The following is a 27,522-nucleotide window of genomic DNA, read 5'->3' as shown; positions in this document are numbered from 1 at the left end:
ATACTTTTTCTGCCTTCCTGCCCTCCCTTTTCTCAGAAATTCAAATACATTTGTGAAAGTCTGCATAATATTATTCCACATATCGCTGAGGCCCTATTTTTTCTTTTTTCCTTCTATATGCTTCAGTTTGGATAATTTCTAATGCTATGCCTTCAAGTTTATTGATCTTTTCTTCTATAGTATCTAATCTACTCTTAAACCCGTCCGATTAATTTTTTCATTTCAGATATTGCATTTTTCAGTGTAAAAGTTCCAATTGTATTATTTTTATATGTGTCATCTCTCTCCTCATTATATTCATATTTTCCTTTACATTTTTTTTTCTTTTTTTCAGATGGAGTCTTGCTCTGTCACCCAGGCTGGAGTGCAGTGGTGCAATCTCGGCTCACTACAACCTCTGCCTCCTGGGTTCAAGCGATTCTCAGCCTCCCAAGTAGCTGGGATGTAAGGTGTGCACCGCCATGCCCAGATAATTTTTGTATTTTTAGTGGAGACGGGGTTTTGCCATATTGACCAGGCTGGTCTTGAACTCCTGACCTCAGGTGATCCGCCTGCCTCAGCCTCCCAAAGTGCTGGGATTACAGGTGTGAGCCACCGTGCCCGGCCTCCTTTAAATTTTTGAGTATATTTTAAATAGGTGTTTTAAAGTCCTTATCTGTGAATTTCATTATTGCTGTCATTTCTTGGTGTTTTTCTATTGATTCATTTGTCCTGTACTTTTTCCTGCTTCTTCACATGCCTATTAATACTTTTTTGTATATTGATTTTAGTATGCAAATTTTAGGCTTTAAATGTCTGCATTTAAAATTTTCTTTTCTTTTACTTGGATTTTAATTATGTAAATAAATAGCAACATGAGAATGAGGAGTTCTAAGGCTTGTTCATTATCTCTAGGTGAAAGGATTTCAGATTAGTTTGCTTGTAGGACAGCATCACTCAAGATAACAGAGGCCTGATATAGATTTTCCTGAAGAAGAATGCAAATTTAATACATTCAATACTGACTTCTCTGCCATTTTTCTGTAGAAGCCCTGGTTTATTGTAAGGAGATTCCAATGCTTACCTGTAACTGATTAAAATGGGCAAAGCATGGCATTTTCTTCTTATTTATAGGTGAATTCTCATTTCCTAGCTTTTGAAAGTGCTCCTTCCATGTATCTTCTATGACTATGTATCTTTGTAAACCCCAATCATATAATCTCTCCCCGCTGACCTGGGCAAACACAATGGCTTGTTGTGGATGATAGATAGAGGCAGCTAATGCTGTGAAACCAGGTGGATACACCAGCTTCTTTATGTTTGAACCTGTAGCCAAAAGGAGTCCAACAAGGCCAGCAAAATTATAGCACCAAGTCTTGGAAAAAAACCCAGAGGATACATTTTGGGGATATTCATAGCTGTCTAATCCCCACAAAACCAAACTTTGCATCTTGGGCTTAGTCTGGGAGTATGTTTCCTGACACCAACTTGTATGTGGCTCACGATAATGTCGGAGCTGAGAGATGCTTTCTTCCAGCTGGGTTCTTAACTCCTCCACATATTTATATTGACCCTTGGGAACTAAGTAGAATGAAAGCTCATCAGCCTTCATGGGATTTTTGGGAGGTAAGTCCTTTTTTGGAGCTGCATAGACTTTGAAGGTGAGCAAGCTCAGGCTAGCTGGCCCCATGGAATTGACCTTGGGCATGTTTTTGGCAGCAATGGCTCCAGAAGAAAATTTTTCTTTAAAGTGTTTGAATTTTGTTTTGAAGGGAGTTAGTTTACCTGTAGATTATCTTTATTCTTTTAAATCTTTTTGGAAAGCTTCGTCAGGGTGGGTCTAGGGAACCCTTTACTCTAGAGCTAGTTTAACCCTACCATTAAAGGATTATCCTTCTGGAGTCTCTAACAAGTGCCCCAGGTGTTCAATAAGGTTTTTTCACTTTGATTGGTTGGAACTCAAATGTCTCCTGGTTCTTTTTCTTTTTTTCTTTTTTTTTTTTTTTTTTTTGAGGCAGAGTCTCGCTCTGTTGCCCGGGCTGGAGTGCAGTGGCGCGATCTCAGCTCACTGCAAGCTCCGCCCCCCGGGTTCACGCCATTCTCCTGCCTCAGCCTCCCAAGTAGCTGGGACTACAGGTGCCCGCCACCACACCCAGCTAATTTTTGTATTTTTAGTTGAGACGGGGTTTTGCCGTGTTAGCCAGGATGGTCCCGATCTCCTGACCTCATAATCCGCTTGCCTTGGCCTCCCAAAGTGCTGGGATTACAGGCTTGAGCCACCGTGCCCGGCCCAAATGTCTCCGACTTCTGTGGGTGCTCTGGGAATTTTTCAGTTTATAGCTTTCCAGTGGTTCTTTAAAAAGCATTGTGAAGTTTCCCCTTAAAAATGTTCAGAAGTCTGTGAGTCCTACACAGACTCCTTGAGCTCTTCTTTCATTCCTTCCTCGCTTCCTTCCTTTCCTTCCTCCCTTTCTCTCTCGCTTCCTTCCCCCGTCTTTCTCCTCCCTTCCTATCTTCCTTCCTCCCTTCCTTCCTCCCCTCCTCTTTTCCTTCCTTCCTCCCTCCCTCTCTTCCTTCTTACCTCCCTTCCTCTCATCCTTTCTTACTTCCTTTCTCCCTTCTTGCTTCCTTCCTCCCTTCCTTTATTTTTCTATCTTTTCTTCTTTCTCTCCTTCTTCCCTTCCTTCCTTATTCCCTTCCTTCCTTCTTCCCTTATTCCCTTCCTCCCTTCCTTTCTTTCTTCTCCATTCCTTCCTTTCTCTCTCTCTTTCTTTTCTTTCTTTCCTTCCTTCCTTCATTCCTTCCTTCCACAGCTCTATTCTCTAAGTTCTTTGCTCTACAAATTACAATTGCCTCAGCCTCCCCACTCCCCGTCCCCTCAGATAGTCCAATTTTCTAGTTGTTTGCAATAGGAGGACAAGTCCAGTACCAGTTATTCCATCATAACTAGCAGGAGAAGTTTCAGTTTATATTTATCTTACTGAGTATTCACGGACAATCTTATTTCATCTATACTTCTACCCCACTCACTCCCCTGCTAGATGGAAACTACCAATTTTAAATTGATGGTGGACAGGATGATTGCAAACTCAGTCATGAGTAGCTGAAGTAGGATACCTCCTGAAGGCTATGTGCCACAGATACTGCAATGTGCAATGTGGGCATGAAGAACTCTGATCCTGCCTTCAAATCCATGATTCAGTTTACAATCCATAAAGATACATTTTGTTTATTATTTCTAAAATATTTGAATTCACACTCAATTCCAGTGTCAATTGCTATGAAGCAAATTTATTAAATGAATATTTATTTGGTTCTTCTTTTAGAAAGCCAAACATACTGAATTTGAATTACAGGTTCTTAGCATAGGTACCAATTAATAGTCATCTAAATGTTATATTCTTGCTAGTTACTCATGTGGCTTAATTGGTTGAATAGCTGTTTGGCAAGTCAATTTAAAGAGCTATTAATTCATCATTGTGACACCTATTATTTGGATATTATCCAAATTAAGACATTTTATTAGCTAATGTTCCTCCCTTAACTATTTTAATTGCCTGCAATAAGTGAACTAAACATTTCTACATGTTAAAATTTCCCAAAGCAGTTTTAGAAGGCTACAGAATATACTATAAATGGCAAAAAGCATTAAACACCCTAGCCAAAACACTGACCTATTGTAAACACCTGATAAAAACACAAGAGACTTGTATATTCTGTCAATAGAAGTGACATTACAGTACACTTTTCTTCTAGGAATGTGAATGCTAATGTTATTAAGAAAATCGCTTTTTCTTTTTTTTTTTTTTCCTACTTTCTTAGTAAACTCAGGTGGCACTATAATATGAGTAATGGTATTTTATTTTACTTTAGAGGGGTAATGCTGGCAATGAATGGAAAAACTTAAGAACTCACAGTATTCTTCCACTTTAGCACAAAACTAGTATGGCAATATAGTATAATAAAAAGATCACTAGAATTTTTCATTCTAACTGCCAATACGTTGATGGCTTTGGTTGAAATATAGTTCATTCATTACTACGAATTCAATAAAAAAAGATTTTTTTCTCCACATAGCTGACACTAGTCACAGGAGAATGAAATTGGCCCTGACGGGAATAAAGTAGTTCATTCACTAGAGATGTGAACTGTTTCTGGAGGCAGGAATGTCATCATGGGTTTCAAAGGCATAATTCAGTGGTTTTTAACATGAGACTCAATGCCACCATTTTGGTTTTTTTATTTTCTGGATTTTATTTCTGTTTATCCTCCAGTTTTTAAAATTATTTAAATTTATTTTAAAATTTATATACAATAAAACTCACTTTTTTATTGGTGTATATGTCTATAATGTTTGACAACTGCAAGTAGTCATGTAATTACCACAATAGTCAAGATTCACAGCAGTTAACATTGACTTCCCCCCCAAAAATTCCTTCATGCTACTCCTATGTAATCAAACCCTCCCCCAAACCTTTAGTCCCTGATAACCATTGATGTCTTCCCCATTCTGTTGATTTTCTAGAATGTCACATAAATGGAATCATAGAGTATATAGACTTTACAGGATGAGCCAAAGCTGCCTTTTTATAACAGATATTCTGCTCTTATCTCTTTATAATCTTCAAATAGAATCCGTAAATAATATTTATCTACTTTGACAAATATAAATACAAAAAATCAATATACTACTCTAACATAAATAAAAGAAGCAAAAATTCAATTAATAAAATAACAGGTATTCACAATGAAAATGGTTGAGCACAAGTGAAGGAATGAAATGCTTACATCTACTTTGATGGAAAAGTTTTCATTTTAAGGGACGTAACAAGATCAGAAGCTGTTCTGCATTAAAAAATACAGGAAAATAAAAAGAAAAAAACGGAGGTGTGATGATGTGATTTTTATGAAATATGAACAATTCTTGGTAAGGATCAGAACAAAACCAAGTAGGATTTTACTTTCTTACTTTTCAGAGAATCTTATTATCCACAAGAGTTGTAGTTCTGGAAAATTTAGTGTACATGTCTGTAATCCCAGCTTCTTTGCTGAAGCAGGAGAATTGCTTGAATCCAGGAGGCGGAGGTTGCAGTGAGATGGCACCATTGCACTCCAGCTTGGGCATCATAGAGAAACTCTGTCTCAGGAAAAAAAAAAAAAAAAAAAAGGTGTGTTTTTTAATGCAAAATGCAGTTAGGTTTCTAGCGTTCGGCTATGTATGAATAGGTTTTTCATCTACACGAATCTCCACTGGGGCAATCAAAAAACGTGTAGACTTGGGACAATTCCAGTATGGTTTTATCTCAAGCATAGCAAGACATCTACCATCCCTGGCTTATACCTGTAAGAGCCCAAAGTACTCTCCAGTCTCAACAACCAAAAAATTTCTAAAATTCTTCCTGGTGGGCTACAGTTGAGACCCACTGGCCAAGATGAAGTATCTCTTTTGCCATCTAGTAATCTCATGCCGGATAATCATCCTGGATTAATGTTCGCCAATCTCCTGATTACCAGTTGAATTTCTCAGATAAGTTCACACTAGGAAAGGAATGCCTTGAAGTGCTACTTTCGTGTTCTAGTCTCTAGAAATAGATTTCCCATATTGCATATTGTATTGTTTATATTTATTTATTTTCTCTAAACTATAATGTTTTGACAGCTTAAAAATGTTTCTTATTGTAGAGAGACTGCTCCTCCTGGGGCCAAGATAATTCATAGAAATAGCAAAAAGAACATGCCTTTGATATGCAAACCAACCATTTCAGAGCCACACCTCATCTTTGTTACCCTTACATCCTAGGAAGAAATATTCTTTTCCTTTAATCATTGCAGGGCTAGGTACCAGGCAGCTAAGGACTATCCTTAAAGTTTGGAGCCTCCTGAAATTATTCAAACAGCCAATCCTAGGCTGTTTGCCCTGCCTTGCCTCTCCCATGGAAGCTCCAATAAAGGCCATAGCCTAGGCTCTCCCTCACATGTGACCTTGTGTGGCTTGCTGAGCCTCCTGTTTCTGAGTCCTGTGAGTACAATAAATTTTGTTTTCCTGAGCTTCTCTTGTGTCTCATCTTGTAACTGCCACTGACTGACCACACATAAAGACACAAAATAGAGATTAATAAATAATCATTTTTGTTTATACCAGTTCTGAGTATTTTTTAGCCTGAAACAATCTCTGTCGTCCTGATCAACTTGGAAGTTAATAAGACTAGATTCATCTGCACAAAACTAACTTCTTAGTGTTAACTCTGCCAAGGTATTGTCCCCTCATTAGGTCTTCCTTTCATAATTAGCTGATCTCCCTTGAAATGTTGAAGATTTCCTTTTAAAATTCTGTAATTACATATTTTCTAAGAAGAAGGTTATCACTGGCACAAATGCTCTTCAGTATTTATCTGAATGAAGCCAGTCACACAATCTGGTTATTGTTTGATTTCCCATACATGGAAAGGAAATGTATCATGTTCAGATGGTCCAGGGCAAAATGCCTCAGCAAACTTGAGTATTCTCAAGAATGAGTGCAAGACACAGAATTCAACACCTTTTTTTTTTTCTTTTCTTGAGACAGAGTTTCACTCTTGCCCAGGGCTGGAGTGCAATGGTGTGATCTCGGTTCACTGCAACCTCCGCCTCCCGGGTTCAAGCAATTCTTCTGCCTCAGCCTCCCGAGTAGCCGAGATTACAGGCATGTGCCACCATACCTGGCTAATTTTGTATTTTTAGTAGAGAGGGGGGTTTTCCTTGTTGGTCAGGCTGGTCTCGAACTCCCGACCTCAAGTGATCCGCCTGCCTTGGTTTCCCAAAGTGCTGGGATTAGTGAGCCACCACACCTGGCTGAATTCAACTCTTATTTAAAAATAAAATTACAGGTCAATACTCTGAATAGTATAAATGCAAAAATCCTAGACAAAATATTAGCAAACTGATTTTGACAGCACATTAAAAGACTCATATGCCATGATAAAGTGGGATTGTCAGTAATCAATAAGGCAACTTTCACAATATATAAGGTCTTTGGTAAAAAGTTTTTTAATTATAAAGATTTTTCTTTTAGCGTATGGAAAGGGTTTTTAGAGTTACATTGCTTTATTTAAGATTCTAGTTGGTGCTGCTAAGGTTGATGAACCTAGACCTGTGCCCCCATTGTCTATCACAAAGGCAGAGCAAATGCCTTTCTATTTGCAATATACAAAACTTTCTATTGCAATCTCCAAAAGGCAGAACAAACACCTCTTGGGAATAAGTTATGTGGGTCCATACAAATGAGTGATGAATGTCGCAGGCATTTATATTATCAGAACAACCTGAGTTAGAGTAAATTTTCACAGACTGCCTATAGTAATTTGAAAGAAACTAGTAACTTTCAAGACGGCACCAACCAAACACTGAATTAACTTTCTCAATATATATTTAACAGACACTCATGAAGAGTGTATTATATTTCAGGGTACTTTGAAGCCAGAAGTGAATCTGAGCTGAAGTAAATAATCAAATAATGAGTCCTCAAATACATACTCAACTGAAGGTTAGGAGGTGAGAGGGGAAGTGGAAGAAGTCTTGATTACACAGTTTGTGTTCTTTCAATGACACTACATTGACTCCCAAATGGTATTAAGAGCCCAAAGAGAAGGTGAAATTCTGTAGACTATAATATGTTGTAAACAAGGCTCCAGAGAGGATTCAGTTCCTTGGTATTCTTGGAAAAATGAGAGAGGCCTTTGTAAGCCTTGACTTTATCAAATTTATTGATAGCTGACCTTTAATAATGCTCTGGCAGACTCCAAAACAATCATCATTTGTGGGGAAACATGAAATTTAGATTCCCTCTCTCTGAAAAAAATTAAATATTTTTTAAACAAAGTGAAGTTGTTTTCCTTTCTCTTCTTTATACATGCTGAATGTAAAAGATTTAGATATTACAATTAAACAACATAAAGAAACAAGTGAAAATCTCAAGTAACGTAACTATTCAAAGTTAATCACTGTTTGTCAACAAATTAGATAACCTAGAAGAAATGAATAAATTCCTAGATACGTACAACCTATAAAAATGTAATCGTGAAGATTGGAAAATCTGAACAGACCAATAATGACTAAGAGGATTAAATGGGTAATTAAAAACCTTCCAGTGAAGAAAAGCCTGGAATCAGATGGCATCACTAGTGAATTCTCCCAAACCTTTAAAGAAACATTAATCCCAATCCTTCTCAAACCCTTTCAAAAAATTGAAGAAAACACTTCCAAAATTATTTTATGGGGTCAGTGTTCTCTTGATTCCAAAGCCAAAGACATACAAGAAAAAAAAATACATGCCAATGTTTCTGAAGAATATAGATGCAAAACTCCTCAACAAAATACTAACAAACAAAATGTAATAGCACACTGACAGGATCATATACCATAATCAAATGAGTTGTTTCCCTGGATGCAAGGATGGTTTAACATATTCAAATCAATACATGTAATACACCACATACACAGAATGAAGGATAACAGTTGCATGATTAACTCAGTTGATTTAGAGAAAGCATTTGATAAAATTCAACATGCTTTCATAAAGATGAGTGACAAACTATGAATAGAAGCCATATACTTCAACATAGTAAAGGCCATATATGACAAGCCCACAGCTAACATCATACACAGGGGTGACAAAGTGAAAGCTTTTCCTCTAAGATCAGAAACATGACAAGGATGCTCACTCTTGCCACTTTTATTTAACATAGAAGTCTTAGCCAGAGCAATTAGGCAAAAATAAATAAATAGAATCCAAATTGGAAAAAAAGGAATAAAATTTCCCTGTTTACAGATGACATAATCTTATACATAAAAACCCTAATGACACCACACATGGGAAAAATAAAAAACAACAAACAAACAAAAAAAACTCTTGAAGCTAATAAATGAAGCTGTAAAATTGCAGGATACAAATTCAACAAACAAAAGTCAGGTCCATTTCTATACATTAATCACAAACCACCCAAAAAGGAAATCAAGAAGACAATCCCAATGACAATAGCATCAAATGGAAAAAAATACTTAGAAATACACTTAATAAAGGGGATGAAAGACTTGTGCACTGAAAACTACAAAGCATTGATGAAAGAAATTAAAGCAGACACAAATAATTGAACATCCTATGTTCATGGATTAAAAGACATAATCTTGTTAAAAATGTACATACTACCCAAAGTGATCTACAGATTCAATGCTACTTCTACCGAAATCTTGCTGTCATTTTTTTACAAAAATTGTTTTAAATTATAAAACTCATACTCATCCACAAGGAACCCAAACAGTTAAAGAGATCTTGAGAAAGAAGAACAAAGCTGGAGTTATCACACTTTCTTATTTTAAAATATATGCTAAAGCTACAGTAATTAAAACAGTATGGTACTGTCATAAGGACAGACATATTGACCAATGGAACTTAATATAGAGGCCAGAAATAAACCCATGCCTATACTGCCAATGATCTTCAACAAAATGTCAAGAAAACACTATGGGGAAAGAGTAATCTCTTCAACAAATGATGCTGGCAAAGCTGTATATCCACATTAAAAAAATGAAATTGGACTCTTACTTTATGTTATACACAAACATCAACTCAAAATGGATTAAATATAAAACTTCTACTCAGGAGGCTGAGGCAGGAGAATCACTTGAACCTGGGAGGTGGAGGTTGCAGTGAACCGAGGTCACACCACTGCTCTCCAGCCCAGGCAACAGAGCGAGACTCCATCTCAAAAAAATAAATAAATAAAAATAAAAAATAAAATGAAATAATATATATATAAAACTTAAATATGAAACCTAAAAACGTAAAACATAGAAAATAGACTTAAACATAAGATGAGAAACTGTAAAACTCTTAGGAGAAAACATAAGAAAAAGCCTTCTTTATATTAGTCTTGGTAATGATTTCTTGGATCTGACCCCAAAAGCACAGACAACAAAATTAAAAATAGACATGTGGGATTTCATCAAACTAAAAATCTTCTGTACAGTGAAGGAAACAACCAACAGAGTGAAAAGAAAACCTATGGAATGAGGGAAAATATTTGAAAACCATAAATCTGATTAGAGGTTAATATCTAAAATACATAAGGAACTCATACAATTCAGTAACAAAAATACCTATAACCCAATTTAAAAATGAGCAAAGGACTTGAACAGACATTTCTCCAAAGAAGACATACAAATGGTCAGCAGGTATATGAAAGATGTTCAACATCATTAATCATCAAGGAAATGCAAATCAAAACCACAATGAGATATAACCTCATACCTCTTAGAATGACTGTTATTTAAAAAACACACACACACAAAGGATAACAAGTATTGTCAGGGAAGTGGAGAAATTGGAAACCATGTACACTGTAGGTGGGAATGTAAAATGGTGCAGTCATTCTGGAAAACAGTACGAAAGTTCCTTTAGAAATTAAAAATAGAACTACCATGTGATTCAGCACTTCTGCTTCTGAGTATATATCTAAAAGAGTTGAAAACAGGACTTCTGGGTTTGTTGTTGTTGCCGTTGTTGTTTTTATTTTATTTTATTTATTAATTTTTTGAGGCGGAGTCTCGCTCTGTCGCCCAGGCTGGAGTGCAGTGGCGAGATCCCGGCTCACTGCAAGCTCCGCCTCCCGGGTTCACGCCATTCTCCTGCCTCTGCCTCCCGAGTAGCTGGGACTACAGGCACCCGCCATCATGCCTGGACGATTTTTTGTATTTTTAGTAGAGACGGGGTTTCACCATGTTAGCCAGGATGGTCTCGATCTCCTGACCTCGTGATCCACCCACCTCAGCCTCCCAAAGTGCTGGAATTTCAGGTATGAGCCACCGCGCCTGGCCTACTGTTGTTGTTTTTAAAAGATACCTGCACTTCCTTGTTCTTTGTGGCATTATTCACAATAGCCAAGATATGGAAACAACACTAGTGCCCATTAACAGATGAATGGATAAAGAAAATGTTGTATATATTTAATATATACAGTAGAATATTATTCCGCCTTAAAAAGGAAGAAAATCCTATCATTTGTGATAACGTGAATAAACGTGGAGGACATTTATGCCAAGTAAAATCACCCAATCACAGAAGGACAAATACCATGTGATTCCACTTACATGAGGTATCTATGATAGTCAAACTCACAGAAGCAAAAAATACAATAGTGGTTTCTGGGGCAGGGGAATGGGGAAAATGGGGAGTTGTTCAATGGGTATAAAGTTCCAGTTATGCTAGATGAATACGTTCTAGAGCTCTGCTGTACAACATAGTGCCTGTACAGTATTGTGCGCTTCTAAATTTGTTGAGGGTGTATCTTAACAATTATATTAAGTGTCCTTACCACACATATACATACACAAAACAAAAACAGAAACGAAAACAAAGGAACAGAAGGAAACTTTGGGAGATGCTGTATATGTCCATTGCCTTAATTGTGGTGATAATATCACAAGTGTTTCCATATGTCCAAACACTTTAAATTGTATACATTAAATATGTACAGCTTTTTGTATATCAATTATTTCTCAATAAAGCTATTTTTAAAAGAAAATTATTTTCCTTTGGGTAAATACCCAATAGTGGGATTCCTGGATCAAATGGTAGATCTACTTTTAGTTCTTTGAGAAATCTCCACACTGTTTTCCGTAGAGGTTGCACTAATTTACGTTGTCACCAACAATGTTATAAGCATTCCTTTTTCATGCATTCACACTAACATCTATTGTTTTCTGTGTGTCAACAAATTTAATTAAACACCATTTTAACCTGCAATATTGCATTTCATTGTATATCTTACTTAATTTTGATGAACATTGTTTCTTTTACAAATTTTAAAAATTTATTTAAAGTCACATATAGATCAGTTTTATTTTTACATACTCAAGTACTCAACATACAAATAAAAAAAATTCATCACATGCAGTATTCAACCTTTTATCCAGAACTATGGTTCTTTATCATGAAGCACATGTGCTATTAACAAAGGCACTAGAGAAGTAAGATATAGTCAAAATGGAGGAGTAGATGGATGAGATCCTCCTGGAAGGTCTGTCTGATTTTGCTGGTTGTATAAGTAAGACCAAACCTCTTATTTTGTCTACATTACCCAGATAATTTGTACTTGAATCTGGATAATTTGGAAGAAAAGTTAGGGAGGGGAGTCTAACTTAGTAACTCACGTTGGTCAAAACATTCATCAGCTAACTACAAAATATTAATATCTACCTTCCTAAAGTGAATCAAGAAATATCCAGCTTGGCCTTGCAGTTAGATTTATTCGTGAAAGATCTGCCCAGATCTTGATAAGAATACTACCTATCTTCCTTCCTTCCTTATCGGGCTAATTTTCCAATGCTGCTCAGGGTATAAGAGTACTTTGGTAGGCAATTTGTTTATTTGTCGTTTGTTCTATTATGAGCTAAATCAAGGGACTTGGTTTAAATCTTAATTCCTGGCAATTAGAAAGACAATTTCTCCTTTCTTGATGATAATAATGTCTCATAAATAAAGCTTTTTAAAAAAAAATTCTTTTGTCAAAATTTGTTAAAAAATATTCTCAAGTCTCCTATTTCCAGTGTCAGACAACATTCCTCATTGAGGTCCCCACAGGACCAAGAGAGCTGTAACCAAAAGACTCATCTGATGAGACCTTATCTAAATTGTATGATAAAGTTTAAAGCATTTTTCATCTACTAATAATTTACTGTTAATTACTTTTGAAGCTTAATTTTAAAATAAAGCAAGTGCCTATATATTGAAGATTTTTAAAGATAATCATTTTCTTTAAAAATTATCTCTTTTTAAAAAATTTGGCAAGAATTGCCTTATATTAGGGATTTTAACCCAACATTTTCCCCTGAGGACATCATGTATCCATTTATGTTGTTTCTTTAATTCTTTAATGTTGTTTAATTAATCCTTTAACGTTTTCCTGCTGGAATCACTGAGTATATCTATACCTACACCAATAACTATATTTATATAACTGTATCTATGTAAATAGAGGTATCTATATAGATATGTACTATATCCAGGTCAATAGATATAGATATATAGATATGCACATATACAGAAGCCACATAAAAGGCAAAGATAGATGACAGACTATCTTTTATGTGGCTTCTGGCTTTAATATTTTTGTTTAGAAAGATTGCCAAATGCTTACCTAAATTTGTTTCTAGAATGTTTATAGACCACATTTTCAATATTTTTTCCCACATAATATACGAACTAGATGTTTTCACCACACCCCTCAGCTTTTTGCCATTCCTTAGCCTCATCAGACACAGAAAATCTCAGGAAAGAAGAAATGAGGGTTCCTTTGTGGCAGTGGCAGTCACATTCCTATTGACACCAAAACAACTCTGTCAAAAGGATGGGTGAATATGGTGTGCCCACTCCCACTCCAGGCAAAATGGCCTCATCAAAGCAATATGTCAGAATTGTCTCATTTCATTATTTGAGGCTTATTCTGAATTAAGCTCCTTTATAGAGGACTTCTATTACTCATGGAATTTTTTAGTGCTTCAAGTGTCTGTGTTCTAAGATGTCTGTGTCTGTGATAACTTTCTGATTGTAGGAATGGGTAGAAGGCTAGAACTTAGAATAGAAAGAAGTCAGTATATTTCAAGTATATTCATATTCCTAGCGGTGGAATTATTGAGTCAAAGGATATATGGATGTTGAATTTTTATGGATATTGGGAAATAGAGCATTGTTCTCCAAAAACGATGAATCAATTTACACTCTCACCAATAATATATTAGATTATCTGATTCCTATATTCTTGATAATATTTATGTGTATTTACTTTTTAATTTGTTTAATTTTATATTTATCAGTATTTTATATTTGGGCAATCAGTAAAACAAAACAACATTTCTCTTTCATTATGAATGAAGTATCTTTTTGTCTTTCTGTTTCTGTTAATCATCTATATCCTTGTCCATTGTTCTACTGGATGGCATACTTTTCCCTTTGTCATGTTTTTGCAGATATTTTCCCTAGTATTTTGTTTATGGTGGGTTTTCCTACATAGCTTTTTAAAACTTTTTCAGGTCAAATTTATACATCTTTTTTTTTTTTTTTTTTTAGACATAATCTTGCTCTGTTGCCCAGGCTGGAGTGTAGCAAGTGATCATAGCTCACTGCAGCCTTAAATTTCTGGGCTCAAGAGATCCTCCCACCCCAGCCTCCCAAGAGCTAGAACTACATGCCCATGCCACCGCAGCTGGCTATTTTTAAAACTTTTTTGTGGAGATGGGGGTCTCACTATGTTGCCCAGGCTGGTCCCAAACTCCTGAGCTCAAGCAATACTCCCACTTCAGCCTCCTAAAGTGCTGGGATTACAGGCATGAGCCCCTGCGCCTGGCCAAATTTATATATCTTTAAAAAATAGTTTTTGTCTTCCTTAGAATGGCCTTCCACATTCTAAACTTACAAGTACATTTGCCCATGTTTTCTTCTAGCCCATTCATGATTTTTTCTAATTTTAATAAATGTTTTATTAAAGTATAACATGCATATAGAAAAGTACATCAATCGTAAGTGGACAACTTACTGAATTTTCACAAAGGAAACATTCTGATGTAGCCAAGATTCAAATCAAGAAACAAAACATTATTAGTACCACTGAAGCCTCCTTTATGTCCTTTCCAATCATTACCACTCTTCAAAGGTTATTACTATCTTGATTTCTAATATCATAAGTTAGTTTCTCATATTTTTGAATTTTTAAAATATGGAATCATATTTAAAACCAAAGTATGTACATTTTGGCTTTTTTAACTCAACATGATGTTTTCAAGAGTCATTAATGTTGTAATTATTAGGATGGGGCAAAAGTAATTGCGACTTTTTACCATTGCTTTTAATCACAAAAACTAATACAATTTGTTATTCTTATTGCTATGTAATATTTCATTTATAAGTATGTAATAATTTCTTTATCCATTCCACTGTCAATAGATATTTGGATTGTGTCCATTTTAGTGCCATTATAAACAGGGATTTTATAAACATGTGTTTGGATGACTATATATATATATATATATATATATATACACACACACACACACATATTTATGCATGACTTTGGATGACTATATATATATATATATATAGAGAGAGAGAGAGAGAGACATCTTTTTTTGTTGGGCTTATACCTGAGAGTATAATTGCTGGGTTCAGTTTTAGTACTTCTTTTCAGTTTTCCAAAATGGTTGTACCAATTTACATTACTACCAGCAGTATATAAGTTTTGTTTGCTTCATACGCTCACTAACCTTCATATCCTCATTAACCTCATATATTCTTTCTATTTCATTTTAACCATTCTGATGGGTCTGAAGAGGTTTCTCACTGTAGTTTTAATTCACATTTCTCTGATGGCTAATGAAGTTGCCATTTTTAATGTATTAATTCGTATTTAGGTATGTTCTTTGTTCAAGCCTTTGACCATTTTTCTACTGGACTCTCTTTTCTCTTGTAGATTTGTGGAAATTCTTTATATGATCTGGATAAGAGTCTCATACATCCACATATCTTCTCCCATTCTATGGCTTGTCTTTTCACTCTCAATACTGTCTTTTGATAACAGGTTCTTAATTTTAATACAGTTCAATTTACCATTTTTTCTTCCTGATGAAACACTATTTTAAAAAATTTCTTTGAAACGGGTTTAATTAAATATAGTGGACATCCAATAAACTGCACATATTTAAAGTGTATATTTTGTTAAACTTTTGGGAGTGATAGGTAGTATCTATTATCTTTATTGTGGTGATAGATTCATGGTTGAATATCTGTCAGAACATCAATTTTAATAGTTCAATAATACTTCTTCCTATGGAGATACTCTAATTTACTTTCTCATTCCTCCACTATTGGGCAATGAAATTGTTTTCCCTTTCTTCCTTATCATATATAAAAAAAAACCTTCATTAAATGTCATAAGGATAAAACAGCATGGATGAACAAAAAAGAACGGATATGGTTTTTGGAAGACAAGATATACTAGGTTGCTTGGCAATGCCATCATGTGAAGAAAGAAGGGCAAGAATGTCACATAGGATGATGAGGAATGCTCCAGTCATGCTGTGCTTCAGTAATGAGCTGTCATGTGTTGTGATGTGCAGTTCTTAAGTGGTAAAGTGTGCAAGCTGCATAGCAAGAGGTGCTAACCTAGGTGTTGACAGTTGCCTACTTCAGGAGAAACCGACTGAAACAGGCATAAAACAACCTTTTTCTCTTCTTAAAAATGGTTTTCAATTACAAAAGCATCGGCTCATTTTATTATGAATCAGAAAAATATTTGTGCATAAATGGAAAATAATTCCCTATCCGTGTTCCTACTTCCTATAGGTAACCACTGGAAATATTTTGTTATATAAACTTTCAGACATTATAGAATAGACAGACAGTTATAGTCTATCCATAGTTATGTATAGCTATTATATATAGTTGTATAAGAAGAGAGTTTTTAAAGCATAATCCTCGCCAACTTGCCCTTTTCATTTACTATCTTGTGTCTCCCTCTCCACAGCAGTGTAGTAGAGGGGTATCTGCTCCTTCCTTCTCCAAGACACAGCTCAGGGTGCAGCTGATATGCCCCAGTCTCAGTCCCAATGCCTGCAATCACCAAGATAGTTCTGGCAACTTGCCTGGGTGAGTGAATGGCTGGACACTGACAAGACCTACCCCTAGAGCAGTGTTTGCCCTGGTTCCCACACAACTGCACTTCCAAGATGAGCACTGGCTTCAGCCCCCTCAGATACCATCGTCTTCCCTGTTCCTCCAGGTCTCCAGGACACACATGGCAAACTCAGGAGCCTATAGAAGCCTAGATGGTCAGGTAAAAGAGCAAAGCATGCTAGGTGGAAAAGTAGTGCAACTGTAAGGACTGGGTGCACTAGCCCTGTTTGAAGGGCAGCCACTACTCACACCATCTGATTCTTTGTCAGAAGGGAATATTGTCAGATCTCTACATTTTCAAGAGAAGCCAGAAATCAAATTTTTAATTAAAAAATCTGCTTTTCAAATGTCAGCAGCTAAGATTTTTTAAACATACTCAAGTCTTGATTTTTAATTTTTAAAATAAGCTTTATATTTTAGAACAGTTTTAGATTTACAGCAAAAATGGCAAAGATAGTACAGAGAGTTTCCATATACCCCACACCCAACTTTCCCTGTTACTAACATTCTACATTAGAATGGTACATTTGTCACAATTAATGAGCCAATATTGATACAGTGTTAGTAGTAGTTGACTGACATTTCCTTAGCTTTACCTAATGTCCTTTTTCTATTCCTGGATCCTGTACAGGATAGCACATTACATTTGGTAGTCATGTGTCTTTAGGTTCCTCTTAGCTACGAGTTTCTCATACTTCCCTTTTTTATTCACTGACAGTTTTGAGGCATACTGATCAGAATTTTGTAGAATGTCCCTCAGTTGGGTTTTTCTGATATTTTTGTTGTGACTAGACTGGGGTTATGGGTTTTCAGGAGCAAGATCACAGAGATAAAGTACCATTCTCATCACATTGTATCAAGGGCACATACTATCCACATGACTCATCACTGTTGATGCTCTTGATCACCTAGTTGAAGTAGTGTTTGTCAGCTTTGTTACTTTCCCCACTTTCCACACTGCACGCTATAAAAGGAAGTCACTCTGCACATCCCACACTTCAGGAGTGAGGAGTTACGCCTCGCCTCTTTGAGGACAGCAACCCTAAACAAATTATTTAGAATTGTCCTCAGCACAATCTTCCATAACCAGGTCCTACCTACATTTTGGGCTTTATCCCCAGGTGCTCCCTCCCCCTCCCATTCCAGGCTCATCATACTACAGGGTCAGCACCTGCAGATCCTGCATGGTGCCATTCTTTCTCATGTCTCTTGCTCTCACTATTGCCATTGTCTATGCATGGGTGTTCCTTATCTTTCCCCCTTGCATGATCAACTCCCCTTTGACCCTTTGACCTTCAAGACTGCTCAAGTATGCTCTACTCTAGAAAGTGTTCCCAGAACTCAGTCTGCCTCGAGGGATTTTCCTCAGTCCCAAAATACCCTGTGCATTTTCCCACCATGACATTCATTCCTCCCTATTGTTTATTCTCAACACACTCTCTTGTTAGATTGAGAGTTCTTTGAGAGCAGGACTGTCTTCTCACTTACCTTTCTATCCCCTGTGCTTATATAGGGCATACATCAGACACTGGGTAAATATATTTTGAATGAATGAATGAATGAACAAATGTACAGAATTCTAGATACAAGATTTCTTCTATGAATTTCCAGTCTTTCTGCCTTATCAACAATCACCACATTCTGCTTTGTATTGCATCTGTTTAGGTGCTTGTCTTACTTATTTTAGTAGCTCTATTGCACTTTGAAGGCTATGATCATGTTTTATTTGTACTATAATTTCCAGGTCAATGTCTTACACATAATAGGTGTTTAATAAATCTTTGTTGAATAAGCAAATGAGTTAACGAACAAATAAATGAAGCTGCCTGCACACATAATTGGTGAGAGGGAATCGCACAAGGAAAGGAAGCATAATGAACTGGAAAATAAATGGCACAATTTTCAAATGAAATGAAGTTGACTTGCCAAGCACATTATTTCCAAGTTTTTATCATATGCTAGTAAATATTGTCACGTGTTTGTTTAAAGAAATTTAAAAACTTAATTCTTAATGAAATAGCTATATTAACTGCTCCTTAACAACAGAAAGGAGAGTCAAGCCTGATTCATCTCTTAGAGATGGACCTCCCGACAAAAAGATCCATGCTGCTACTCTTAAAAATTGCTGTTGTATAACACAACATATGTTCCTTCCTCTCCTTTAATAACCAAATGAGCTTATATCAAAAAATTTTTAAATAACATTTTTCTTTATCTATCTCTAATAGAATATTGTTTTTCTAAGTGTCCTCTGCTGGAGGGAAGTAAACAGAAAATAACCATTCTGGAAGGAAAAAAATGTGCTTATAGCAAGATAGATTGCCATTGTTATCAACACCAAATTCAACTGCTGCAGAAGAATTTCACTTAGAGGAAACCAAATTAGGAGAGAATTGAGTTCCTCTTTTTCTTGCACCAAAAAATAAATTGTATGAGTACTTCTCAATTAGTATTTGATTAGGAAAACCTGTAGAGGGCGTCCTTGCACCAAGAGCCATAGAGGTTTGCGCAGAACTAGGAAAAAAATGTTAAATTAAAACCACACGCTCCAAGTCAAAGAAAATGCCTATTGTGCTGTGAAATTATTATCTTTACCTGGGTGACACTGGCATTACAACGTTAAAGTGTTTTAAAAGTAGCCTAATGTTCATACATTATATACATGAATGTTCACAGAAATAAAAAATAATGAAATGTTGGAAAACAGGTAAATATTTTTATTTTAAAGGAAGAATGACTGCAAAGCTTTGAATGCAAACAGACTTAATTATGATTTATTTATCATTATGAAGTATAAGTTACTAAGAGAATGGGCTTTGAAGTCAGAGTGTCTGGGATTTGAACCCTTACTCTCATTTACCAGCTGGATATCCACAGTCAACTTACTGGACTTTTTGAGCCCTCTTTCCTCATCAGTAAAATGAGAATAATAGTAGTACCTACTTAAGAGTTGTGAGGAGTAAGCAAGCACTTAAAATAAAAGTACTTTAAAAATTAATACACTGCAAGTTCAAATCAGTCATAGACTTCTTATCTAATTCCTTTTTCCTTTTTTTTCTATTAGTTGGTTGTATAGCTGTAAATATTTCCTTATTGGAAATCTATATTCTTAGAACCTAACACTGATTTAACTTGATGCCTGCACATGTCCGGCTTCTCTTCTGTTGTTTCTGTTTGTTTTTCCCTCTTGAGGCATCTGCTACTCTACAAAGGACTGATTGAAACACCACGCCCAGCCCCAGACATTTGATCCTTGAGGCATTTGTCACAGCATCGGGTACTAAAGAACAAAGACGAGTAAATGAACCTTTTCTGAGTCCGAAGACTTTCTAAGTTTTTTTTAATTAAAAACAAAACAAACAAACAAACAAAAACCCTTTTGCTTCCGTTTTCTTTGCACATCCAAGGAATTAGGCAGGAGGCAAAAATAAGTTCTTTCTGTTGGGCCAGGTGGATAGGTTATGCTGCAGACCACTGCCGGCCAAGCATGCTTCTCACAGACGAGGCCAGAGCCTTGGTTTTGCCCCCATGCACCTGTGAATTCGGCAATTTTTAAAAAATATATTATTTTATTGATTGATTGATTTTTTTTTGAGACGGAGTCTAGCTCTGTCGCCCAGGCTGGAGTGCAGGGCACGATCTTGGCTCACTGCAACCTCCACCTCCTGGTTCAAGCGATTCTCCTGCCTCAGCCTCCCGAGTAGCTGGGATTACAGGTCACCGCCACCACGCCCACCTAATTTTTGCATTTTTAGTAGAGACGGGGTTTCACCACTTTGGCCAGGCTGGTCTCGAACTCCTGACCTCCGGTGATCCGCCCGCCTTGGCCTCCCAAAGTGCTGGGATTACAGGCGTGAGCCGGGCCGAATTCAGCAACTTCTAAAAAATATCAGCAAACGTGAAGATATCCACGACGTTAGTGGAGCCCTACCCCGGAGGGTCGGGTACAGCTATCATCCAGGGCCCAGGGCACTCTTCCGGGCACTGCCGCGTTATCAGGGAGACAGACGGGCCTCCCCAACTGCTGGGCAAGTAGCAGCTGAACGCCCTGCCCCTCGAGCCAAGGCCAGCGCCTGCGATCAGACCACGGGACAGTGGAGCCTCGAGTTTTAGCTGCTTGGGAACGCGCAAAGTGTCAGCCAATCGCAGAACAGAGCGCACAGGGTTGGCGGAGAGAGGAATCCTGCCGGCTGAAAGGGAGACGATGGGCAATTTGCGCCTTCAGTCAGCGCCGGAGGAGGAACAGGAGTCATCACCCTGTTCACCATCACCATCATCAGCGCTCAGTCAAGCCCAGCATTGTCTGCTCTCCCCATTTCCCTCCCCCGAAGCCTCCCTTGGCCCGAGGCGAGTGACGTCCCAGGGGTCTCTGAGTGCCCTTCTCCGGGTTCGCCAGCCCTACACGCCCACTTCGCGTGCGCTCCACTGGGCTCACCGCGCTGTGAACGCTAACTCGGGGGTCCCGCGCGGCCCCGCCCCCGGGGGACCCCACAGCGCCCCCAAGTGGCGGCTGCCCGGGCTTTGCAGGCACCACTCGCTCGCACCTCGCTTGCGCCAGCCCTTCCCGCTCTTCTGTTCTCGCTCTATTTGCCCCGCTGACTGCTGGCCTCGCCAGCTTTGCCAGTCTTACGTCTCTGCCACCCCCACTCCCGCCCGCGCCCCATCTTCTTGCACGGCTCACGCCCGCTGGTTCCCCCCCGCCTCCCCCGTCCTGCCTGCCCCCTCCTCCTCCTGCTCTCGCAGGCTCCTTGGCACCCAGGCTGGGAAGCGACGCTCCCAGCCGTCTAAGCGGGAACAGCTCTGGCTGAGGGAGCTGCAGCGCAGCTGAGGATCTGACGGCCCCAGGTTGCGTAGGTGCGGCACAAGGAGTTTCCCCCGCAGCAAGGAGGTCCTGAGCAGCATGGCTCGGAGGAGCGCCTTCGCTGCCGCCGCTCTCTGGCTCTGGAGCATCCTCCTGTGCCTGCTGGCACTGCGGGCGGAGGCCGGGCAGCCGCGGGAGGAGAGCCTGTACCTGTGGATCGATGCTCACCAGGCGAGAGTACTCATAGGTAAGGCCCCCGCGTCCAGCGCCTTCCCCTGCCTGTGTCCTCCTCTCTCCACTCTTCAAGAAGGAGGGATACCTGCATTTCGTGTATTTTAAAACTTAATTTCCATAAAAGAGTGTTCCCACCTTTTAATTAGAGATTTTCCATTTGAAAGCTTATAAACTTCTCTTTTAAGAAACCAAAGCTGATCTAGTGTTCTGATCGTGCTGTTGTTAATTTTTATAGCCCTGCGTTTTTAGATGCACCCAGCATTTGTTTGCATCGGTTAACTCCATGTCCATCCCTTTTCCCTGAAAGCATGGGTCTGTTGACATCATTCTCATCGTCCACGGAGGACAATTAATCTTAGTAGCGCTGATGGTACCGAAGGCAGATGCCTTGTGAACAGAAATGACCCATACTAATTATTTAGTTTTCTTTTTGCTTGAAACTTCTGATTTAGATGATTTCAAGTCTACCTGGTTTGATCGTTGTATTATTTTAAAAACCAGGATTTGAAGAAGATATCCTGATTGTTTCAGAGGGGAAAATGGCACCTTTTACACATGATTTCAGAAAAGCGCAACAGAGAATGCCAGCTATTCCTGTCAATATCCATTCCATGAATTTTACCTGGCAAGCTGCAGGGCAGGTAAGTTCTGAGAAAATTACCCTTTAATATTTCCACTGCCTTATGGCAGGTGGAAATAGTACTGTACAGTATGTAGCCTGGCACATTTTACAGTTATTAAGAGAAATTTCTCATCTGATTGCCAAAGCAAATAAAGAATTAATTTCCATTTATTTCAAGTTGCCATATAAATTAATGATTTTCAAAAAAAAAGAGTAAGCCATGTGCCTAAGCCCACTATTCTGATAAGACTCAGTGTCCTGAGGCTGCTGGAAATATAAAGATCTCCAATACCAACATCACTGTGTTTCTGTAATCATTGACATTAAAATTTAACATACTTAAAAGACTCTTTTCCCATAGTAGTTTCTAATCATTTGTGACATTCTTTATACTTTACAACAAATTTTAAAGTCTATAAGTATTTCTGACACTGTGCACTTTTAAAAAGCCAGTATGTTGAATGTTATTCACTGGAATATGAATGTTGCATATTTCTGGTAGAAGTTAGATCCATAAGGTGTCATGTAAGAAAGTTATAAAATGTTGCAGCCTATGTTTTCAAGTTACCATTTTAAATGCTTTCATATGGAAAAGAAAACTGCAATCTATTTTTTATGAAGAAGCATTCCTTTTATTCCTTAGCACATTAGCATCTTTTATATGTTACCTTTTGTTCATTTTATGGCTTCTAATTTTAGAAAGAAAGAATAAAATGCTTATGTGAATTTAATTTCTTTTGTACAATTGGAGAATTTACTTTAGAGGACAAATGGTAAGTAATAAATTCTTTAGCTTATTAGTTGGTAAAATGTGTCTACTATGAAAATCATTATAATTATAATTAAAACCACATTTTGAGGTCTTTTTATTCTAAAGTTCCTTAAATGATTATTTTCAAGAAGAATGTGATACAGAAAACACTTTATAAAAAAATAACTATTTTGAATTGAGAAACCACTGTGTTTCCCTCTAATTACCTGTTATGGTATAGACATGACCATTTTAGCTGTCTTTTTCCCCTCGAGTCTGTTCTCTTTTTCTTCTTCTTCTGAAATAGATCAAATCTAGGCCCTTCAACACTTCCATTGCTATGTGGTTAAAAAAAAAAAATTGAGGTTTTGGATTCATTGAGGTTTATAACAGGAAAGTCATCTGCTGTTAATACCCCCATTTTGCAGATAGGGTCATTGAGGTTTTTATTGCTCTGTAGGGAAATTATTCCTTTTCTCCCTACAAGTCCCTCTTCATAGATACTTTATAAACAATTAAGTGGGGAATATTGTGAAATCAGTAATAAACCAATGAATGGCCTTTCATTATCTCCTTTTCAGCTGAATCTGTTTACTTGTGGCCGACCACTCATCAGATGGTCATTAACTAAATGGCCAATTAATTCTATATTTCTGAAAAGACATTTTTTAACCTATACCTTTATGGGTTCATAAGAACTACTAAAAGGTAGCTTGAACTGCACCCCTCCAGCTGAAAGGATTTGGTAACTGGTTAACTGTAGGAGAAGCAGAAAGTGCCAATAGCTCTCTCTCGCGCGCTCTCTCTCTCTCTCTCCTCCCCTGTCCCTCTCTCCCTCCCTCCCTCCTCTCTCTATCTCTTTCTCACTTATGTTTGCTGAGGAATAGAATTTGAAGCAAAGGCTTAAATTCCATGTTGCCTCCCCTATTGCTTAATAGTATAATGCTTGTGTGCAAATATTGGCATATTGGTGAGTACAAAATGGACTGACATGTCATACAATCTTGGGAATATGTCCTGTAGGGGATTAGGGAGGAGAGTGGAACTGGCATGAAGATGAAGTTTGTAATATTTTTTTCTCCTGCTTGAGTGTTGCTCACCTATGTGGATGATCTTATGATGCAGGACAATGTTAGCACCTCAATTACTACCTTTCTCTCTCTACTCATTCGGCTTTGAATAGGTTACCACAACTTACTACATAAAATCTGCTTTCTGAGGAAAATGTGGGAAGGGGGAATAATCTACACAATACCAAGCAGCAAGATGCTTTAAAATATTATTTTTTTATTTTTAATATCATTTAAGTATGGCTAATTTTGCTCACTAAAGTTATGTGATCCCAGCACCATCATTTTTGAAATGCACAGAAATTCTGAAGATGGGAAAAATGACTTCAATACCAATTAAGTATTTTGAAACATCTATGGCTAAAGCCAAACCACATCAAAACATTTACATGGAAAATGAAAATTTCATTTCATTATCTGATTATTTCATCCAAATGATATCAAATGTTTAGGCATTTCAGCAATACATAAACAAAACACATAGCTGATTAATGAAGTTTTAAATTTTATATTTAAGTGTTTTAGCAACATGTGGACAACATTAAAATAACCTCAGGATTGAAGACCTTACAGAAGCAGTAAGGTGTTACTTACTTCCAATAAATTATTGGTCCAGTAACGAAGGGTCTCCAACCTCTGGGCCACAGACCAGTGCTGGTCCATGGCCTGTTGGGAACTGGGCTACACAGCAGGAGGTGAGTGGCAGGCAAGTGACTGAAGCTTTGTCTGTATTGACAGATGATCCCCATCACTCGCCTTACTGACTAAGCTCCGCCTCCTGTCAGATCCGCAGCAGCATAAGATTCTCAAAGGATTGTGAACCCCATTGTGAACTGCACATGCGAGGGATCTAGGCTGCACACTCCTTGTAAGAATCTCATGCCTGATGATCTGTCACTGTCTCCCATCACCTCCAGATGGGACCGTCTAGTTGCAGGAAAACAAGCTTAGGGCTCCCACTGATTATACATGATGGTGAGTTGTATGCTTATTTTATTACATATTACAATGTAATAATAAAAGAAATAAAGTGCATGATAAATATGACGTGCTTGAAGCATCCAGAAATTATTCCTCCACCTCCTGGTCCATGGAAAAAATGTCTTCCGCAAAACCAGCCCCTGGGGCCCAAAAGATGGGGGACCATTACAGTAACCCAAAGTGTTCTTGGGCCACTTAAAATGCATCTCATGTTCCACTTCCAACAAATGCAAATAAAAATTACAGTGAAATTCATTTCCCCACATCAACTTGGTCAGATCTTTTAGAAGTGGTTTTAGTATGTGGATAACAGTGCATTATCATATGCTGCTGATGTGCATGTAAACTTTTTTGCAGGGCTGTTAGACTCTGATGGCAAAAGGCAGGATATAGACTTTTTGACTGGACAATTTTACATCCAGAGATTCATGCCAAGGAAATAAGCACAGACATAAATAAAAATTTAGGTCCAAGAGTGTTCCTCATCATGATGTTTATAAAAATTAAAAAATAGATACAACTTAGGGTCCAGCAATAGTGGCAGAAGAATAAAATGAAGCAGTTATAAGGATATTCTAGACATCCATTTGGGGCCATGGGAAGATTCTCATGCAAAATAAGTAGTTTATAAAAGTGGTCCCCAACCGTTTTGGCACCAAAGTCTGGTTTCACGGAAGACAATTTTATTTTTTTATTTTTTTATTTCTTTTTTTGAGACAGAGTCTCGCTGTGTCGCCCAGGCTGGAGTGCAGTGGGGTGATCTTGGCTCACTGCAACCTCTGCCTCCCAGGTTCAAGCGATTCTCCTGCCTCAGCCTCCTGAGTAGCTGGGATTACAGGTACGTGCCACCACGCCCAGCTGATTTTTGTATTTTTAGTAGAAACGGGGTTTCACCATGTTGGCCAGGCTGGTCTCGAACTCCTGACCTTGTGATCCACCCACCTCGGCTTCCCAAAGTGCTGGAATTACAGGCGTGAGCCACCACGCCTGGTAGAAGACAATTTTTCTATGAACCAGGGAAGGGTGATGGTTTCAGGATGATTCAAGTGCATCACATTGATAGTGCACTTTATTTCTTTTATTACTACATTGTAATATATAATGAAATAATTATACAACTCACCATAATGTGGGATCAGTGGGAGCCCTGAGTTGTTTTCCTGCAACTAGATGGTTCCATCTGAGGGTGATGAGAAACAGTGACAGATGATCAGGCATTAGATTCTCATAAAAGGTGCATAACCTAGATCCCTTACATGTGCAGTTCACAACAGGGTTCACAGTTCTATGGGAACCTAATGCCACTGCCGATCTAACAGGAGGCAGAGCTCAGGAGGTAATGCAAGCGATGGGGAATAGTCACCCACTGCTCACCTCCTGCTTTGCGGCCTGGTTCCTAACAGGCCATGGACCAGCACTGATATGTGGCCCAAGGGTTGGGGACCCCTGGTCTATAATATAGTGTATTCTGTTTGATTCCATTACAAAATAAGTTGGCAGACATAGAAAAAATCATTCGCTCAACATCTGATCTTCCAAGATGTAAATACCAGTTACATCTTCATCTATTATGTTTTGGTTTTTCTACAATGAATTCATTTATAATTTTAAAAACTATTTTACATCAAATGTGTATAAAAAGTGTGTGAGTTTAAAATTGTATGATATTTTGTATTATAAATAATTTATTATCTGGTATCATTTTTACACTGCTTATCACTCAACAAAATGATAACACCAATGACTGTCATGGGTCATCGTAACTATGGAGACCAAAGAATTTATTAATGCTCATCAGATTCTCATCAATTTCTTTTGAGGTCTGCCCAAATCTTTCTTGCCTGAAATCATTTTTCCTGAATTCTCCCTCTCCCTGCAATTCCCATTTTTCATGGACAACTTTGTCTCCATTTAACCTGATACTCATTTTCTGACATGCCTCTTCTCAAGGCTTTTAGATGAGAGAAGAATTTCTACTGCAAAAGCTTAGCCTTAATGGATTTTTAGTAATTAAGGGAAAATACTCTTTATCCTTGTATAAAGCTTTTCAATAGATGATATTTTTCAATGAGGCATGCTTTATTCTTTTTCTCTAAATTTGAGACAGGCAGGGGCCATGAGCAATAATTTTAGTTTTTCTAAGTAAGGCACTAATTAAACATTTTATTTGGAAAATAACCCTTTCTAAGCCCAATGACTTTCAAGTAAAAATTTAATGAGAAGTTTTGTTAGACAAATCAGAATCAAACATTAGGATACCACTGCTGATTTCCATATGAACCAATTTGGTGTAAGACCAAAATGTTTTTATTTAGGTAGGTTATATAAATAGATCTTTACTTACAAGGGTCTCATAGACTTGATCTTGATAACTATAATATGTTC

General features: G+C 37.7%; 1 protein-coding gene and 1 pseudogene across 1 annotated transcript in view; one reads left to right on the top strand and one right to left on the bottom strand.

Moving 5' to 3' along the window:
- Positions 1-566: 566 nt before the first annotated feature.
- Positions 567-1,982, bottom strand: LOC101005996 (annotated as a pseudogene).
- Positions 1,983-21,211: 19,229 nt separating this feature from the next.
- Positions 21,212-27,522, top strand: part of WIF1 (WNT inhibitory factor 1) — a 71,663-nt gene continuing 65,352 nt past the window's right edge. Inside the window, exons 1-2 of the mRNA XM_003906726.3 lie at positions 21,212-21,726; positions 22,215-22,354. Coding sequence (XP_003906775.1) covers positions 21,579-21,726; positions 22,215-22,354 — 288 coding nt within the window. The 5' untranslated portion in view covers positions 21,212-21,578. The remainder of the gene's footprint in view (positions 21,727-22,214; positions 22,355-27,522) is intronic.

The sequence above is a fragment of the Papio anubis genome, chromosome 9 (assembly GCF_008728515.1).
Source record: "Papio anubis isolate 15944 chromosome 9, Panubis1.0, whole genome shotgun sequence".
Classification (NCBI taxonomy): domain Eukaryota; kingdom Metazoa; phylum Chordata; class Mammalia; order Primates; family Cercopithecidae; genus Papio; species Papio anubis.
The sequence above is the reverse complement of the archived record's forward strand: the minus strand, read 5'-3'. Positions and strand labels throughout refer to the sequence as shown.